Below are 21,345 nucleotides of genomic sequence, written 5' to 3'. Positions count from 1 at the left end.
ATATATTGAAATGTCACGACAACCGACTCGTAAAAACCTTTAAATCGGCTAAATCATGTTATCTGAGTATGTACACAGGTTTCTGTGAGGGTAAAAACAAAAATATTATAACAGTACATCTCCACTCGAAACATTTTAGTTTGAATCGTAAAATGCTGTTTGTACCCTGCAGCAGGACCTCACAGGGCAGCCTTCAGTTCTTTTGATTTAAAGCTGCTTAAAATTAAGGTCAGCAGTTTTTTTTTAACCATATTCATCTCTGTTTAACGCGTTTGCGCGTCATTCAGTGTTTTGTCGCCACCGCGCGGCTGAAACAAATCAAGACAAACTACTGCAAGAAACATACGCCTTTAATATACAATATTTTGTACAAGGTATTCGATGCTGTAAAATTTACAAAGCAGACTTTAAATAATCCTTTATATTTAATTTTGAGTGATTTAAAGGAAAAAGCATCCCTTTTCAAACAAAGATTTTAATTTGTAAAAATAAGCCCCAGTTCAGTCCATTGAGAAGCCAACATCAACCAATATAGCAAAGGGACAATATTTCAAATAAATAAAAAAAAAAAAGAAAAAACAAGACTTCATGCAATATACCAATGTACAAATTCCCTGGAAAAGCAGCTTAAATTGGTTTTTACAAATACATTGTTTTATCAGCCTGTGAAAATCAGCTTTCATTTGAGCATAAACGACGTTGGCATCTAATGCCTTTGTAGGCTGGAATACAGTTAGATAAATCTGGAAACGTTTCACATCTCATTTCATTAGTAAAAATTTTCTTGTATGTTTGTACATACTGAATACAAAATCATCCAAACAGCTTAATCAGAAACTGATTTTAAACTGAAGTGTCTGTTAGGTCAGGGTTTGTTTTGGCCATCTCCGTTCACACAGCTCAAACCTCTGTGACGTATTATTGAGCAAACGGGCATCACTGGCACTGTGAGCGGTTCGAGCCCTCAGACATACTGTGGCGGCGGGTCATGGCACTTTATTCGGCTCAGGAAGGAGGTAGACATCCACACGACTGAATAGAAGAGGCTGCTGCATGATTAACCTTCACATTTGCTCGAATGGCAATGCAAACTAAACAGGCAGGAACCTCAAAGTGCATGATGTTCAGAGATCTCCTGGTGCACTGACACTGAAGTTCATCCAGAACAACAGATTTACTGTGCGCTAATGACACTGGCTGGGAGAGAGAGAGAGAGAGAGAGAGAGAGAGAGAGAGAGAGAGAGAGAGAGAGAGAGAGAGAGAGAGAGAGAGAGAGAGAGATCTTTAATGAGCAGAGACGGAGGCGGCGCTAGTGTTTCTGACACGGGCTCAGGCCCTTTTGGCACGGCTCCATGGTTACGGCCACTCCGACCCCGCTGCGGCCGGACGTCATGTTGGTGACCTCAGTCCATGTGTCTGTTTCAGGGTTAAAACACTCCACGCTGTCCAGGAATGTGTTCCCATCATACCCACCTGCAGACAGACAGAGAGACGGTTACAGAACGGATGAATCAATGTCTCTGAATACTTTGCTTCAGTAATCATCACTAGATCAGCCAAACATCTTAGCATTTCTAGTCCTTTTCCTCCCACTAATGACTGTTTTACACAGTTAATGTGTTCCAGGTCAAGAGTAACATGTGACTCAACAATGACTGTTTCAGGCAATATTGCAATAAAACTCATGTAAACACAATACTTTGATCAAATTGATGCGATTAAGCTCGTAATTGTATTAACCATAATCGTAATAAAATTTGTGGTAATAAAATGTGTAATAAAATGCTGATTTTAATTGCAATAAACAGCATGTAAACACTTTAATGGCATCTATTCCGCTCTGACTGAAGTGTGCATATGTGACAAACATGGATGACGTTTTCGTGCGCAGATTCGCAAATATAAGCGGTAAAGAAGGCGTCACATTTTTAGGTGCTGAAGAAACAGTTCATGTTGACAATGTTGTGCGACATGAATATAATCAGTGTTGGGGAGTAACTAGTTACATGTAACAGAGTTACGTAATTTAATTACAAAATAAATGGGTTACACTTTATTTTACAGTGTTTTTGTTACACGTTACATATAGTTATTGAAGTAATAACAGTAAATTATGCATAATTACATGCAATTAACCCTAAACCAAACCCTCATCCTTACCCTAACCCTATAGTAAGTACATGTAGTTTATTATTATTACTCAGTACTTAAATGTATAATTACACTGTAACACGGACACCTTAAAATAAAGTGTAGTCACACTGTAATTATACATTTAAGTACTGAGTAATAGAGTAAACTACATGTATTTACTATAGGGTTAGGATTATGGTTTGGTTGGGTTAAGGTTAGTTGCATGTAATTATGCATAATGTATAGTTATTACTATAGTAACTACATGTAACATATGTGACACTACACACTGTTACAGTTACTGAGTAATGTGCAATTAAAAAATGTGTAATTACAGTTACTTATGAAAATGTTAATGATTACAAAGGGGATTACATCTTAAAGGAACACTCCACTTTTTTTGAAAATAGGCTCATTTTCCAACTCCCCTAGAGTTAAACAGTTGAGTTTTACTGTTTTCGAATCCATTCAGCCGATCTCCGGGTCTGGCGGTACCACTTTTAGCATAGCTTAGCATAGTTAATTGAATCTGATTAGACCGTTAGCATCTCGCTCAAAAATGACCAAAGAGTTTTGATATTTTTCCTATTTAAAACTTGACTCTTCTGTAGTTACATCGTGTACTAAGACTGACAGAAAATGAAAAGTTGCGATTTTCTAGGCCGATATGGCTAGGAACTATACTCTTATTCCGGCGTAATAATCAAGGAACTTTGCTGCCGTAACATGGGTGCAGCAGGCGCAATGATATTACGCAGCAGCTGTGACCCCCTTCTTGCACAGGGAGCATGCCTTGCAACCATGGAGACATTTGTGAGAGACACTGCGTAATATCATTGTGCCTGCTGCACCCATGGTACGGCAGCAAAGTTGATTATTCCTTGATTATTACGCCGGAATGAGAGTATAGTTCCTATCCATATCGGCCTAGAAAATCGCAACTTTTCATTTTCCGTCAGTCTTAGTACACGATGTAACTACAGAAGAGTCAAGTTTTAAATAGGAAAAATATCGAAACTCTTTGGTCATTTTTGAGCGAGATGCTAACGGTCTAATCAGATTCAATGAACTATGCTAAGCTATGCTAAAAGTGGTACCGCCAGACCCGGAGATCGGCTGAATGGATTCGAAAACAGTAAAACTCAACTGTTTAACTCTAGGGGAGTTTTCAAAAAAAGTGGAGTGTTCCTTTAATATTTTCTGTAAAAAGCTAGGATATGTTGAATAATATTAATTTAATTGATTTCTTTCCCAAATTGCATTGACTGCTCTAATATATGAGACACCAATGTTTCAGGAGTTTTGGACAGAATAGGACACATGCTTATTCAGTAACTGTTTTATTTCCTATTTGGGTTTATGTATGTGCTGTATTTTATAAGATTAACTGTTTTTTTCCATGGCATTGTTAGATGCCAGTGTTTCCTGTCATAGCTTTGCAAAGCTTTGACTTCAAAAACAGTATCATAGCTATTAAACTATTTCTTGTTATTATTTTAAATCTGTATTTAACCTCAGAACAGTAAAGAGAGGTGCTAAAGTCTGTTTTTGGTGGCTGTGCTTTAAACTTAAATTATTATATTCTGAGTTCAACTGATGAAGGATTTTGAAAGTCTGACAGTAATAAGTGTTGAGTACTACTGTAAGGTTAACCCTGCCTGGTTTAAATGTTTGAAAATGACTAACAGTTGTAAACATTCGTTAGAAATTTAGAAAAGTGATCAAAAAGTAATCAAATGTAATCAGTTACATTACTTTAATAAAGTAATTGAAATAGTTACACTACTTGTTACATTTTAAATAGGGTAACTTGTAATCTGCAACCTATTACCTTTCCAAAGTAACCTTCCCAACGCTGAATATAATGCAGTATACTGATGGACGAATGAATGAAGAAATGTGTTTTGCATTCGACAGAAGTAGATTAAAACAGTGTCCAGTAACACCGACTGTATGAGAGTTCATTTGTGCTGTGCATGTGTGAATAATGCAGTATAAAAATAACCACAATCCTTAGCGAATATTCATGAAATAAATGCATGCAAATGGGAGTGAAAAGGTTTGTTGTGTCATGTAAACATCTTATTGTGATTAATTCCTTACTCTGATTAGTGGAAATAATCCCATTATTGGTGCACATGTAACTCAGTGTCAAAATTTAAAACTAGATAAATAATATATTTTAAAATGTAGAACGAGACTTGATTCTCTCCATGATGAATTGATGTGATGGTGAAAGTGTCTCTATATGAAGGTGGTTGATGAACAGGAGGGACTGATGACATCAGTTGAAGGAAAGTTTCAGAGATGGAGTAAGATTATAAAGACAAACTTTTTTTCATTCTACAACAGACACAAGTGGAGTGTCGCTGCGAAAGCCAATAAAACCCATTAAAATAACCAATGCTGTTCACAGTGGATGTGTAAAACTGACAGCAGACAGTCAGGGATGAATTATGAACCGATTTAAACGACAAACCAGTAGAAACTGATCAACTTTTAAAGTAATGTTCTATCATGGTTAAACCAGTGTTTCAAAAAACCAAAATAAATCATATTGACCAGAGCAGTGAGTTTGAAGTCTGTACTGAATGTAATGAGATGAAGATCGCACACATACTTCTACTGAATTATCCCGTTCAAACACACTTAAGTAACACTTACATTTAGCAGACACTTTTATCCAAAGCGACTAAAATTAGCAGTACAACAAGTGATTTGTCTTAGAGGCAATAAACACAAGAAGTGCTAGTGATACAAAGTTTGCTCAGAATAGTACAGTACTGTCTGACGAATCCTTACCTGAATTACTCAGTTACTGAATCAACATCTGACTGACTGCAATGCGATATGTGATATATCTGCCATTACACTGGAAACTGGACCATTAACTGTTCAGTTTTTTTTACTCATGTTTCCTTAAGAATGTGTATATTGTGATATATTGACATCAGCCAAAGTTTTACAAACTGTCTCGAGCCTGTAGACAGTGTTACGTGTGCTGATGAATCGTTCATAATGTCTTTTGATTCTAAATGTGAGTGAGTTCATTGAGCTCATACCCAGCACATAAATGCGCCCGTGGTGCGCCGTCACTCCCAGTGCGCTGCGTCTGTGTCTCATGGATGATGTGAAACTCCAGCTGTCCGTCTCCACGTCGTATCTCTCCACCGTGTTCAGCTGATTCGTCCCATCGTATCCGCCCATCACGTAGATGTAGTTCCCCAGCGCGCACACACCTGAACACAGATCACATGACTCACAGCACACGTCCCTCATCACATGGACGAATCAAAGAACAGATGTTTTTGTTCACTACAACTTCATTTAGGACGTGCTGTTTAAGCAATCAGGATTAATGATCCATGTTCGATCACTAATGTTTAACCCCATGGTGTCAGCAAAACCAAGAAAGTTCTTCAGAAATTAAAGTTGCTGCAGCTCTTTTCCAGCAGTTCATAGTGACCAACATCTGTTGGGCTCCAAAGAGGACAAATACAGCCATATAAGAGTAAATTATTTGTCCATTTGACTCGTGCACTATATTCCAAGTCTCATCTGACGCTCTGTGTGAGAAACAGACTGAAACTGGCTTCAGAGTCATATGGAGGAATCTTATGATGCTTTTTGTCATGTTTGGAGCTCGCAGGCTTAATCCACCCAAAATGAAAATTGCCAGTGCCATCTGCTGTTAAAAACTAAGCTCAGAATCTATTCGAGAGAGAATCGCAATGCATTCAGAAAATCTCAGAATCGATCCAGAATCATTTCTCGATTTATTGCAACGATTTATTGCCCCAATATAAACACTGATCAGTGAACATAGTGAACAGAAACTTGACCGTACTTGCTTGACGTGTGAGAACAAACCTCATTGGCTCTTGCAGAATCTCAAATGTGCCACATGACACGCGAGAATGAACCTCATTGGTTCTTCCTTTTGTGCCACGTGGACATGTGCCGGTATATAGAAATACAATATATCACGATAATGAACATGCACGATATTGTTACCTTAGGCACTTCAAAATACTGTGAATAATTATTATGAATTATTCCAATTTTTAGAATGCATTTTAAGAAAACTTTACAAGGACAAGGACAAAATATTTTCAATTTTTTCAACTTCGAATCTCTTGTCGTCAATTTCTGACCTCCTAGTGATGTAAAATATGAGCAGGAGTCTACACAGGGTGATTGTTTTGACTTTATTTTGTATTTGAGCAGCGCGGCTTGGACGCGGCATCCGTCAAAAATAGACTTGGCGCCTACATTCAGCGAAGCGGTGCGGCGAGCCGCTTCTGAAACGTGACATGTCATGGCGTGTGAACACAAAAGCATTGACTAGGGTGGCCGCGTCAGAGCCGTAACGCGCCGTAGACGCGTGCAGTGTAAATAAGGGGTGAGAAGCGCATGGCAGAACGAGTGAAGGAGACGCGCTGAATGAAAATGCACATTCACTCTGACAGCAGATAGCGCTGATGGAACAGCAGAAATGCAGCAGTTACCCCAGTAACCCCCATAAACAAAGCAGCTGCCTACTACAGTATTTAAATGTTTCAAACAGTCATTCAGATTTTTGTATTCGCTGTGGTGTTCATCACAGCTGACAATGAAAAATACTTCTAAAGCATTTATTAATCTTAGTAAATGTTAATTTCAACATTTAATAACACTATTAAAAACCAAAAATTTTAAGTGTATTATTTAATGGACCTGAGCTAACATGAACTAACAGTTGTATTTTTCGACTAACTTTAACAAAGAACAATAACTTCTGTAACAGCTAATGCTTATTGTTAATGTTAGTTAATGCATTAATTAAAATTAATTAATGAGACCTTATTGTAAAGAGCTTATGTTCCTTATAATTCTTTTGCACTTTAATCTGTTTGAAACATTTGTTTACTTCATACATTTTTGTGTATTGCTTTATTGTATTTAAATGTTCAGTTCTTTTTGTTACTAGACAAAGTTAGTAAACCTGTAATAGTACGTCACTTTTTTTGCAACGTATTTCAATATCGTGATAAAACCGTACACCGTGATAAAAGCTTCAGCAAAATTTGATACCGTCACGTCACATGGAAGAATGAACTGGTTTGGAATGACATAAGGGAAAGTAAATAATTTTAAAATTTAAAATTTAGATTTTTAGATAAGTCGCAGGGCACAATAACATTTGGAGCTTTATGCAAACTGTCTCTGTTGGATCTCACCTGCACCGCTGCGGACTGTGTTCATGGACGCCACACTCCTCCATTCATCTTTCTCGGGGTTGTAGCATTCGGCCGAGCTCAGCCGGTGAGTCCCATCAAAGCCGCCCACCGCATACAGCAGACGGTTGATCACAGCCACACCTACACCGATACGTCGCGTCAGCATAGGCGCCACTAGCTGCCAGCAGTCTCGCTCCGGATCATACCTGAAACACACAACATGAACAAACATGCTTTCATACGGACTAGGGATGGGTTAAAAATATCCATTTCTCAGGATGCTTGGCGCTGTTTTTATTTATTGCCTTTTTTTTGTATCAAATATTTTATTAATCATCATAAATTAGGTATCATTTCGAAAGCTTAAAAACTCAAGAATTCATCCTGTGAAAACCATTTTGAAATTGTGTTACCATGGAAATAGTACTTTAAATTCTTTTAGCGGGCTCCTCCCCCTAGTGGGCATAGACATGTTTCATATTAAAACATTTATTTTAACTTATTGATAGTCAAAACTTTACTAATCTTGACAAAACACATATCGTCAGAGAGGTCTGAATCTCAAGCTTCCATATTTGATGTCTGTTTTGTGATAGAAGTGATATTTGGACAGAAATGTCTTAATTTTCTACAATGATAATGCCTTAAAAAAAAATCAATGGAATGTGGATGACACCTGGTGGCTATATGAAATCCCTAAATGAAATCTCATGGGAACTTTAATTTTTGAGATAACTTCAAATAGACATATGGCTTTTATTTTATATCAATTTTAGAGTAAAATCATTTTTGTAAAATATATTTATATAAAATACTTAGTACAGTACATTTGATTAACAGTACATTTAAACTTCTATAAACTTTTATATTTTCATTTTTTTGAAGTGCTTTCTTACATAACTGTTGTTTAAAAATGTTATTTTAATGTTAATATTATAAAATCTCCTTTATGAGTAATGTAAACTTTTGTATACAAATTAGTTAATTTTAACCAGTAATATTTTAGTAATGTACAGACTGATAGGGTTCCCTGTATAGTTTACAGCATTAGTTGAGATATTTTTTCTTTGAGATGTACTGTATCTGATATATATCCAAATGAATCAATATTAAATCCAACTGACATGAAGTTAGACATGACAAACACGTACTAACACATGACATTATCACTCCATGTCACTAGAGCTCATTAAATATAATAAGTGAGTATGTTTGTTATTATTTTAGCTGTGGTTATTTATGGCAGTCATCACATCTTGAGGAAGTAAAACACAACAGACCCATAACTGATTTACATGTAACACACCTGACAGACAGTCAGACAGACAGACAGATGTGTCTTTCATAACTACAGTAACTCACTCAAAAATTCATAGTGTTTAAATATCTATTAATAGCTGGTTCCACTTCCTTACAGAATAATGTTTGTCATCTATTATTCATCACTAATCTCCACAAACATCACAAAGGAAGTGTGATAACAGACCATTGTTATGTGGATGCATAAGGGGTTTTAGGTGTTTTCTTCCTCACTGGCGTGAAAAGAGCATTAGAAAACCAAGCATACAAGTAACCACCAATAGAAGATGAATAAATTATACCAGCTCCCACCGCGGTGTACAGAGCTGAAGTGTGGACTCATTTTGGCTTTCATTATAAAAAGATACTTAAGGGGGATCAACAAGATTGCTGTTGTTTGCAAAATAATCCATACCAAAATCCAATACTCGGTGAGTGACATTGTTTCTAAATCCATCGACATGCAGCAGCAAAGTGACATGATCCCATTCATTTCAATGGAGAGCTGGCAATTTCAGGCAATGTGAACAACAGTGACCATTGGCGACAGTACGGCGGCAAAATGGAGAAGTTGATTTTAAATTTATATTTAGTCTTTCCCCTCCAAAATGTTTGTTTTTAGCAGCAAGGAAACTGATTCGTTGTCTACAACATGGAATGAAATCTGTGAACCAGATGTGGGGACGCCCACTAATGACATGCAACGACAAAGTTTCTGGCAGTGTGAACGGGGTTTAAGAGCACACTTAAGGTACAGATATACTAATGGTGAAGTTCTTTTTTTCATTCGTTTCATTCTTAGGGGAAAAAAGAAGTTTGAAATACCTTTGCAGCGACATACTGTTAGCGAACATCCCAACGTTGCCCAAGCTGCTGAGAGCGACGTCAAAGACTTTAGATATACAAAGATGGTGCACTCACATTGCAAATGAATGGGAGAAAGTACAACACGCAATATGGAGGAATAAGTCCCGCATTCTAAATAAAAGAGCCAATTGCTGATTGGTAAAGTCATTGCGTCACTGTAGCTGCTGTTAGGTGCTCCAGTTGGATATGCACATTGGCTGGTCCAGCCTGAAATAGAAGCTTTTTAAAAGCTATTTGAGCCTAAGATACAACATTTATGAGACAGTCATGTCAGATTTTGTTGCTGATTTGAAATATGTAATTTAAATGTGAGTGTTTCAAACAATTTTTTGTAATTTCAAGTAGACGGAACACACAATAGCTGTCAGGCGGCACTGCAAATATGGCCGGTGGCGAGTGAACAGACTTTCCTTGAAAGGGACTTTGGCAATGTTTAGATGAATATGTAAATATATGCTGTGAGCTTTCCTCTTAATTCAAAAACACAACAGTGGTGAGAAAACAGCAGTTAAGAAAGGATCTGTTCATATATTTAATTTGTTTACCTAAAGAATCCTGCAGGCACTTTTTTTCCGTTTACTCAGATTGCCCTAAAAGCAATGGTGCAAAACTTAATGTTAGACAGGGTTCGTACAGATAATGTAATATGAATTACTTTCAAGGACTACATTTTTGGTTTTCATGGACTATAATCAGAGATCTCACTTCTCAAACAATCTCTTTATTATCTTTCAAATTCTAAAAAAGGTAAAACGATAAAAATAAACTAATGAAACAAAATGGTACAAATAAAGTGTAGCACTGTGGTAACTTTAACCAATGAAAGGATACTATGACCAAGATTCCTTATTCGAACTGATTTTTTTTTCTCATGAATATATAATTGACCTGAAAAATGAAAGCTGTATCATATACTTGGATATTTATATGAGCAATATCACGCTCATAACCATGCGAAATGGCTCTAGATCTATATCAGATGGGCTGTAGAGTTAATTTTCGCATTCAAAGATTGTTTAATCAATAAAATGAAACAATAATTTCACATAATTACACGTCTTTCAATAATTCAAGCGCATAAATATGGCTGTTATCAAGGGTTTTCCAGGACTTAAATTTCGTCAAATTCAAGTACTTCAAGCACCTTGTACAAACTCCGTTTAGAGATATTTTATGTTATAATGAGAAGTGTAAAAATATTTTCAGTTCATAATGAAACTGTGCCGGGACATTATAAATGGGAAACTGCATGATTACTGGAAACAATGTGATCTGACCCGCTGCAAAGAGATGTTGGTTTAGTGCTGAAGAGATAAAAGATAAAACACATCAACAACACAAGCTCAAGAAGATAACAGGCACTGCAGGTGAAATCTGCCCCATCTCACCTCTCCACACTGTTGTGATGGATGCATCCATGCGAGCCGCCCACTGCGTAGATCATGCCGTCGATGACGCCCACACCAATGCGGTTGCGCGGGACGCTCATGGGCGCGCAGGGCAGCCAGCAGTTATTCATGGGGTTGTAACAGTCCAGCGTGTTGGAGTCCATGTTGCCATCCGGAGCATTATTCCTCCCGCCCACCGCGTACAGCAGACCGCTGATGACGCACGCTGCCAGCCCGCTGCGGGGTGTCTGCAGATCGGCCAATCGCAGCCACGCACCCGTGCAGGGGTTAAATGCCTCCAGGTAGCTGAGCGACTGGCGGAAATATCCGCCAGCCGTGTAGATGAGCTGCGGGACTTTGGGCGTCCGGCAGGGAATGACTTTGGTGGGCTTGTGCAGCGTGAGATCCTGGAAGATCTGGGACAGGTAATCTTTACTCTGAGCGTCCCACTCGAAGTGCTCGAGCTGCCGGCGCAGGAAGTTAGGTGTGAGTGAGTGGCAGCGGATGGCCTGCAGCAGCGCCTGCACATAAGGCCGGCGGTTCTCGCGGTCGTACTGAACCCACTCCACGCATGCACGAAACACCTCGGACTCACAGCGCACATTCAGCTCATCGCGGCTGATCAGCGTCACCAGCTCACACTGAGTAAGGTTGAAGAACTCCTCCTGCGTAGCCACCTGAGAGAGATTGAGAGAATGTTTTGATACTGATCCGATGAGATGAATTCACATGATTCATCTCATCGGATCAGTATCAAAACATTTACTTCCCTTAAAGAATTAGTTCACTTCAGAATTAAAATTTCCTGATAATTTACTCACCCCCATGTCATCCAAGATGTTCATGTCTTTCTTTCTTCAGTTGAAAAGAAATTAAGGTTTTTGAGGTAAACATTCCAGGATTTTTCTCCATACAGTGGACTTCACTGTGGTTCAACAGGTTGAAGGTCCAAATTGCAGTTTCAGTGCAGCTTCAAAGGGCTCTACACGATCCCAGTCGAGGAATAAGGGTCTCATCTAGCGAAACGATCACTCATTTTCTAAAAAATAAAATTGATATACTTTTTAAGCACAAATGCTTGTCTTGCACTGCTCTGCGATGCGGCAGGCATTACGTAATCATGTTGGAAAGATCATGCGTGACGTAGGCCGAAGTACCACGGTAGAGTGAAAAACTCCATCTAATTTTCTCCTCCAACTTCAAAATCATCCAATAATGTTGTTTTACCTTTTTTTTGTAAAGACCGTTTGGCTTAATCTTTGCATGTTCGCTTTGTAGACACTGGATCAGTACTTTCACTTACTTCACACGTGACCTTTCCAACATGATTACGTAATGTGTGCCGCATCGCAGAGCAGTGCAAGATGAGCATTTGTGCTTAAAAAGTATATAAATATACCAATCGTTTCACTAGATAAGACCCTTATTCCTCGTCTGGGATCCCTTTGAAGCTGCATTGAAACTGCAATTTGGACGTTCAACCTGTTGAACCCCAGTGAAGTCCACTATATGGAGAAAAATCCTGGAATTTTTTTCCTCAAAAACCTTAATTTCTTTTCGACTGAAGAAAGAAAGACATAAACATCTTGGATGACATGGGGATTGGTAAATGATCAGGAAATTTTAATTCTGAAGTGAACTAATCCTTTAAGGCCTGTTCAAACAAAAGCATGCTAAATATAACAATAACGATACAGATACAGTTCTAAAAGTTGCTCTAAAATATTAGGAGAGTCCACACCACAACTATATTGATAACGGCACAGAGAAATTAATTGTTGGAATCACTTTTGGAGTGAATTTTTTTTATCTGACGAATGATATTGAAGCCAATCAGAATCCATCCTGCTAATTTAGTTACCGTTCTTGGTGTGAACGGGCCTTTAAATAGACAGTTCACTTACATAACAACATGAGTGTGAGTGAATGGTGACAGAATGTTCACTACTGTGTAAACATCATGATGAGGAATCAAGTTATCTTTGATAATTTGAAATTAGAGTTCATTGTACTATGAAACATCCTGTGAGAACTCAAAACTTCCTCTTCCTAAAATGAGCAATTACTGAAACTAAACTGCATAAATGACTTGATCCAATATCTGGAACTTGATGAAAAATGAAACATGACCATCCACAATAACACATCAGAGATCAGAAACTTGGTCCACAGTGATGTTATGAAGAAGCAGGACAGATATTATTGTTCCTGAACAGCAAACGTACGAGAAGAATGGAAAAGCATGTGAAAGCGTGAGCTGTTCCTGTCAAAACTAGACTGAACCGATAGAAAAAAACTCACTAAAATATGAAGAGGTTAGCCAGCCATTATAGAGGTCATTTAGATGTAGAAATCTTAAAGGCACTATAGCAAAAAACACCCAGTTTAATTATAATAAGATTGGGGCTGCCCCCTAATAGTTGACTAAATGTTAATTGATCGAGAAGAGGCTTAGTCAGTTGCAGAAAAAGAAAAAGAAAACTCCACAGGAAGTGGCAAATTCACGCAGTCCGTGAGGGACAGATCATTAACGGCAGGTTCTTTTGGTAATTACAGTCGGCCAGGAAATCCAAACATTCGCCTATCATCCATCGACCTCAAATATGGCTTATTATTTAAAACATTTAAGTAGTAGCAACTTTACATGGCTGCTTGCTCTAACATTAACCTAGATAAATGTGCGATATTATTAGGCACATATCCAAGTGTTTGTGTGGAGTGTGGAAGGCAGCTAAATTATAGCGCGCTTTACTGCACGACGAGGAGGCGTCGATGTGCGCATGAGCGCAGACTAGGCATATATATATATCCGCCCCAGTATATATTTAAGTAATTAAATTAATATAAACGTGTGATTAACATGTGAAACGTGTGACTAATGGCTTAAATAAAGGACTACTAGTCGACTAGAAAAATCTTTAGTTGAAGGCAGCCCTAAATAGGATCAGAAAGTGCTTGTGCTTGTGTGTAGGGTTGTGCAATTTGTGGTTATATTTCAATATGGCTATAAAATAATAATAATAATAATAATTATTATTATTATTATTGTTATTATTATTACTAAATAATTTCTAAATAAAAACGTAATGAAGAAATACTAGCATTGCAATATTATTTACTATAAAAAGATTTAGTATTGAAGAAAAAAATTATAACAAAAATTATATTAAATTATTTATTTATGGCTGCTTAATTTCTTCATTTTCAAACATTAAACCATCAAACGTATTTTGACAGAAAACCACATTAAGGCTGACTGTTTTTTTTTTGTCAAAATACGTTTGATGATTTAATGTTTGAAAATGAAGAAATTAAGACAGCCATAAATAAATAAAGCTTCTCTTTTGTTGAGTTTGTGAAGATGGCTGGAGCATGTGACATCTTAAATCGACTCAAACTCAGAGCAGATGCAGATGGAGTTGGTGTGGAGCATTTACTGTGAACTCTGAGACGCTGAAAACACCGGCAGATCATGAGCTGTTCATATGTAAATTAACACACTGCCGCGCTTCCCTCTGAAACACACAGCGCATGTATTTATTTAAATAAGTCACAATGTTTGCGATTTGACAATTGCACTAAGCCGTATCACGATTTTGGTTTTATTCTAATTAATCGTGCAGCCCTACTGTTGGCAGACTGCAACACGGGTTCTTGAACAGGTGATTCAGTGTCCTATGCTGCAGAAAAGGTGAACACTCCCATCGTACAGGTTTACTCAGAGGTGTGTGTCACTGACCTGACTGAAGTTCATGTAGATGTATTCTCTGGCCTTCTGATGAAGCTCCGTGCAGCCGATCTGCTCGGCAAAGTTGGCGATGCCGATAGCGTTGCTTGGGTCGAGCTGCTGCACGAGGAAATCGCAACAGGCCTTCACCACGCTGTCGATCTGGTACATGACGGCCCCGTTCATCACGTGAATCACACACTTCTCACCAACAGAGATGCTCGCCGTGTACGCAAACTCAATGAGCCGCCCCATGACCTGAGAACAACAACCAGCCACATTTACAAAAGACGCAGCTCAGATACAAGAGCATCACGTAGGCCTGTCACGATTACTGATTAATCGCCTGATGATCATGGTTATTTGATCTAATCACAATTATAACTTCATTAAATTCAATTAATTAGAGCTGGATGATTCTGGATAAATTGAGAATTTTTGTTTGAAAACAGAGATCACGATACTATGGAAGCTTGTTTCCACCACTAAATAAAAAAAAAAAAAAAACAGGCAATTGACTTTATCTCACAATTCAGACCTTTCTTTTCGCAATTGTGAGTTATAAAGTCGCAATTCTGACTTTTTTCTCTCAGAATTGAGTTTATATCATGCAATTCTGACTTTATAACTCACAATTCTGACTTAATATCACAAAATTCTCACTTTATAACTTGCAATTTTGAGTTTATATCTCGCAATTCTGAGAAAAAAGTCAGAATTGTGAGATAAAAAGTCGCAATTACCTTTTTTATTTTTTATTTCATGGCAGAAACAAGCTTCCATTCGATACTCCCATGATTCTGAAAAGACAACTAAACAAAATAACATGTAATTTACTAGAAGTTCTGACAAAATGTTAATTGCTGTAGTCTACTTAAAACATTTAATTAATTTGAATTATTTATTTTTAAAATCAGTTTGAATGAATGATTCAATGACTCAATAATAATCTCACTTGTTTCATTACTGAATGAATCAGCATTTTTGAACAACTCTCTTGAATGAATGATTCAATGACAAAGACAAAAATATTTTTTAACAGTCACTTGTCGCCACCTACTGGTGTAACAAAGTAATTGATAAAATCTTCATTTGAAGTGTCAAGTTACTTTCAAAAGGTGATTTACTCTATTTTGATCACTACCGCAGACATCAGTGTTTATATCCAAAATATTAACTTTTATCCCAGTACTTCTGTGATAATCTGAATTATTGTAAGACTGAAATAAAGATACTGTGTGGTTGAAAAGACTGTTTGTGAAGCCGTTTCATACCTATACATGACAACGGCTCTCTCTGGATCAGAACGCAGATCTGAATGTGATCGGACTTGTCAAAGGTTTAATAGACATAGGCAAATCATTGTCATTTAGGAATAACATCGCGTAGGTGTTTGAATCGAGATCGCAATCTTTTAACGTTTAATCGTCGGGCTCTATTGTTAATCTCAATGATTTTTATGACAATTAATCGTCAGCACACAATTCATGATCGTGACAGGCTTAGCAGCATCGACATCAATCGTAGACGCTCATACCTTGGGGTGAATCCCCTCGATGGGCACCACCTCCATCCCACACTCCTTCAGCCCATTGGTGAACATGGCGCGAAACACCGGCGACGAAGACGCCAAAACCACCTTATGAGCCACGAAGTCCACGGCCTCTAGCTCGTTGTATTTGACCCTTAGCGTGACGTCGCACAGCTGCCGCTCCAGCCGCAGCTCATTCATGATGGTGAAGGCGGCCGCCGTGTGGCTCTCCAGCGTGTAGCTGAACACGCGGTGCCCGTTACGCTCCGACGGCGTGACCTCCGCCTTGCACTCCGTCATCCCGGACGCCGCGTACATCCTCACCGGCCGCGGCCCGGCACTCGCATCCTTGCTCGCCAGCGCAGGTTGAACGGCGTCGGATGGGAGACGGGCGAGTTTCACAGTCTTACGGGTCACTCAGGTGAAACGTGTGGTTATAGAGGTCTATAATCTCCTGATGGTTTGGGTCTGTCACACTTCTCCATTTCATACATAATCTGTTTGATTTGACAGGGGAATTTATGAACCAGGAAGAGCTCCTGTCAGCTGAGAAGAATCCAACCGGTCTGTCGCTCACATATTTGTGTCTCTTCCTCAAGTGGAAGAGAAACTTCTAGAGCATGTGAAGTGAAACCGTCTTTCTGTGCAGGTTTGACTTTAAGGTGTAGACAAATGAGTCTAAAGGCAGCATCTGAAACTGAGGGCCGGATGTCCCTTGACTGTGAAGTATCTTACAGTCTTACAGTGTCAGAACGAGACCTGTCAGAATGCAGTACAATGGGAAACCTGTCACATGTGTGTCATTCAGACTCCTTTCATGAGTTTAATGGTGTTGATCTGTTTTCCATGGTGACTGGAAGTCCTGAGAAGGAAAAAAAACAGATTTAAAGGTGCGGTATGTAAGAATGACAGCTAGTGGTTGAAATGGGTACTGCAGTCCAAATTCAAAATATGGTTTGCCCCACCCCCTCCTCCTCAGAATCCACGCTCGTGCGGGTTGCCAGTTTGAGGACACGCAACAGGAGCTAGCTCGATTGACACTAGAAGGCGAGGAGACCTACACACTGTAAGTTGATTTACTGATTTATGATGAGCAGATATCGCGTTTTAATATACTTCCGTTCATAGAGATTTTTAGATGGATGCTGAGGCTTTTTAGGTCGGGTAGAATCTGTGATCTCTGACCCAGTTTGTTCGCTGGCTTCCATGGCTGCAATTCGCTGCATGTGTTTTCCTCCAACTGGCAACCCAGGGTGGCAAAATACTATTGGGTAAATTGGCAATGAGCGGTCTTGCAAAGACCAAAACAAAAACAGACATTCAGATACGGAACACACATTTCAAAGTAAATAACTGGCTGTAGCAATGGTTTTCAGAGAAACGAGTATGTGAACTCAGCATGTTTCCTAAATATCTGCAAACATATTATGGTATTTTTATGCTTTAGTACAGTCAAAAACTTACATACAGCACCTTTAAAGCAAACATCTGAAAAAATAAGAAACACAGCACAATCATAATCACAACCTTAGCAGTAAAACAAATTCCTCTCAACATACTGAGGTACAAAAAAACAAACAACTGAAGAGAATGTGTCCTTAAATCAAACAATAACTGATTCAAGTAGATGAGGGCATCACACAACCTGTCCATATTGACATCCGTTTAATTTGACAAGCTTTTACCAGGCATCAGACCAATTTGATCCAACCCACCGCAGTTTGATTGGATGTACAACCTCTGACATGAACAGCTAAAGATATGGGGTGGGTTTTCTTTTCCTGTTTATAAGTTAACAAGTCTATTCATATTGCTATACTACTGACGCACAATTACACTATATAAATGGTTATCAGCACAGTTTGTCTCTGCTGTCAGTGACCCATCCCAGTGACCCAAGAGACTTACTGATCCAGAATGAATCACTGAGTTGAAGAGCAAGCAATCAAGATTTGGTTAAGACTTGGTTTTAGGGAGGCTAGGGACTGCATTATATCAATGAATTTCCTCACAGAGATAGTCACAGAAACCTGCATAACAGATCTGCTGCATGAATGGCAAACAGCAGAGAATGTTTAAGAAACCAGGACAGATTTAAACGTTTTATGATTATTTAGTGAGACTGTTCACGGTGAAAGCGTTTAATCTCAGTTTTAATCCACAGTCAACACATTCAAACTTAAACTCAAATGACCACTTAAATAAAGGCTCTAAATTCATATATTTACTGATAACCTCTTTTACATAATTTCAGTAATACTAAAATCCCAAAGCGCCACTTTAAGTCTGAAATTTCAACATGTAAACAGTGAGAGGCCTGAAATCCCCGGACTGGAGTTTAAATTCTATCCGTCGTCCAGCAGCTCAAAGCCGATCACACACAGCAGCAGCAGCAGCGCCGCGACTGCGCTGAAATGTACATTGACATTAGAAGTATATTTTCAAACGATTCGTGCAAAACGTCCCGTATGCTTAAATTATTAATCAAAACACTGTAGTTTCCACACGATAACAAACCTCAACACTTGATAAATATGCTACGAAAAAAATCTAAGGTGACAAACTATTGTACTGTAAAAGTGTTATTATTACTGTTCAAGCTTTTTAACATCACAATGCGAAAGCCTGCAAATATATCTCAAGATTATTAAACTTCATAATTATTTGATCCTTATTTATAACGAAACATACAATTATCATCATAAACACTATCAATCAGCAAATTGAATAAATCAACACGCAAATGCTGTTAACAGTGACACAAAATAAAAATCGTGTGAATCATTTCGTTTAAATCTCAGCAGAAAGACAAACAGTAAACAAAGTCTCTCATTAAAAAAACTTACAGCTCATCGGAAACGGCTCTCGGTGACAGTGTGTGTGTGTGTGTGTTACTGTGTGCTATTGTGTACTTCAGCGTGTGTGTGTGTTTCATACAGAAAGCAGAAACTCAGCGTGACTAAGCACAGCTGAGGAACGCGCGCTCCCGAATCTCAGTGCACGAGCAAACAGGTTCAGACGCCAATCAATCGTGTGATCGATCAACTGTACAGAATCTTCTGTACTAGTGAATAAGACCAATTAGGGTTAACTAAAATGTTATTTGTATTATATAAAAAATATGATTTAAAACCCACACACAGTTAGCTGAAATTTGTTATCTGCTATTGATTTTGAAACATCATCAGATCATCATCATCATTATGCAAGTGGATAGAAAGATGGTTGAAGCGTTCGTGGGTGTGTGTGTGTGTGCGCGCGCGCGCGCTTTTGTGATTTATGAGCACACAAATTTGTATAATGACATGGGTATTACACTGGTATTACGACGTAAACATGAAATATGAGGACATTTAATGAGTCCTCATATTTAAAATAGCTTTAAAAACATACTAAATGTTTTATTAAAATTGTAAAAATGCAGAATGTTTTCTGTGATGGGTAGGTTTAGGGGTAGGGGTAGTGTAGGGGGATAGAAAATACAGTTTGTACAGTATAAAAACCATTACGCCTATGGAATGTCCTCACTTTCATTGCAAAACAAACCTGTGTGTGTGTATGAAGTTGCTCATCAACTTATGTAGATGAAGCAGTACAGAGCGCGAGCACTAGATGACGCTGCAATCAAGCTGTTAAGTCTATTCTTTTGAATATATACAGGCCTGGTTTCACAGACAGGGCTTAGATTAAGCCAGAAGTGGGCCTTAATTAAATTTAGACGTTTAAGTAGGTTTGATAAACGTGCCTTAGAAAAACAAGGAATCTGCTACTGCAGATTCCTATAGATAAAACATGCAAATGAAAACGAACAGCAAATAACTAAATTGTGCAATTGTTTACCCTTTATCAGTTGTGACAGGAACAGGACAGAAATACATTTATGAGCTGATTTTGAGCAGAACAAAAAACCTGTAGACAAACATGAAATTCACAATATCTCTTGTAATACTGACATTTGGATGATTTTGTGTTCACAAAAACACCTCTGGAGCTTTATTCATCTTTCATCTTTTTACTTATTTATTACAGTTTTTTCACAATTTCTAAGACACTAAAACCCATTCTCTAAACCAAATTCTCAAAAGCCTAAACCAATTTGTCGAATAAATTACTCTTTTTTTGCAAAACCTTAAAGGGATAGTTCACCCCAAAAATGAAAATTTGATGTTTATCTGCTTACCCCCAGGGCATCCAAGATGTAGGTGACTTTGTTTCTTCAGTAGAACACAACCGTTGCTGTCTGTCAATCATATAATGCGTGTCAATGGGAACTCCATCTATGAGAGTAAAAAAAAACATGCACAGACAAATCCAAATTAAACCCTGCGGCTCGTGACGACACATTGATGTCCTAAGACACGAAACGATCGGTTTGTGCGAGAAACTGAACAATATTTATATCATTTTTTACCTCTAATACACCACTATGTCCAACTGCCTTGAGCATCCGGTTTGTGAGGTCTGAAAACTATGGGATTACGTTTCTGCCACAATTCTGCACGTGCAAGATCATATTTTGACCACGCAAAAGGGCATTTCGCATGCGCGTGAACTGAGTTTTGCGGAGAAATGTTCGTCTTGCAAATAAAAAAGGATTTCGAGCGAAGGAAAATCAATTTTGCATTTAAAAGAAGTTTGTTTGGATGTGCGCGGACGTTCTCTTTCGCGTGTGCAACGTTTCACTTGCTTGCTCTCCTGATACCCATGCTGAGTGCTCTCTAATCGCCGACGGCTCGCTTGCTCAACACAACTGAGCGTTACAGTATGCCATAATTCCAGCCAATCAGAGATGAGGCTGCTAAATTCTGATTAGTTGGCTTGACAACCAATCACAAGACTCCCTGCTTTACCGACAGAGGAAGAGGAAAAATACATGGTGGAAGAGATGGCTTGAACACTATCAAAGTCCCTTTAAGACAATATAAAGTCTTTGACACTATTTATTTTCAAGTTCAAATGTCTACCACTCGAAGTAGCTTATTTTTAATCAAAATCATATCGAATTATTACATAATGGCATGTCCCAGTGTTTCCTACACCTCAATTGACTATATGCAACGGAGCGTTCTTTAGAACTTCCGCAATAATATAAGCCAGCTCGAAAACTTCTGGTGAGATGTCATTTTCTGGTGTGTTGAGCATCAGTAGTGTGATACTTAGTTTATAATCAGAATATAGTCG

General features: G+C 38.3%; 1 protein-coding gene across 2 annotated transcripts; it reads right to left on the bottom strand.

The window, feature by feature from the left end:
* Nucleotides 1-332: 332 nt before the first annotated feature.
* keap1b (kelch-like ECH-associated protein 1b) lies at nt 333-19,163 on the bottom strand. 2 transcript variants are annotated; one of them, XM_051896877.1, is made up of 8 exons: nt 19,011-19,163; nt 16,171-17,026; nt 14,646-14,891; nt 10,907-11,583; nt 7,353-7,558; nt 5,196-5,372; nt 1,264-1,473; nt 333-1,226 (listed from the first exon to the last, which is right to left on the bottom strand). In XM_051896877.1, the coding sequence occupies exons 2-7, from the start codon at nt 16,480-16,482 to the stop codon at nt 1,310-1,312; spliced, it is 1,782 nt and encodes a 593-aa protein (XP_051752837.1). In that variant the 5' UTR covers nt 16,483-17,026; nt 19,011-19,163; the 3' UTR covers nt 333-1,226; nt 1,264-1,309. The 2 variants fall into 2 exon arrangements, with proteins under 2 accessions (XP_051752837.1, XP_051752836.1); XM_051896876.1 differs by having other exon boundaries at nt 333-1,473.
* Nucleotides 19,164-21,345: the final 2,182 nt, after the last annotated feature.

Source organism: Ctenopharyngodon idella, chromosome 6 (assembly GCF_019924925.1).
Source record: "Ctenopharyngodon idella isolate HZGC_01 chromosome 6, HZGC01, whole genome shotgun sequence".
NCBI lineage: Eukaryota > Metazoa > Chordata > Actinopteri > Cypriniformes > Xenocyprididae > Ctenopharyngodon > Ctenopharyngodon idella.
The sequence above is the reverse complement of the archived record's forward strand: the minus strand, read 5'-3'. Positions and strand labels throughout refer to the sequence as shown.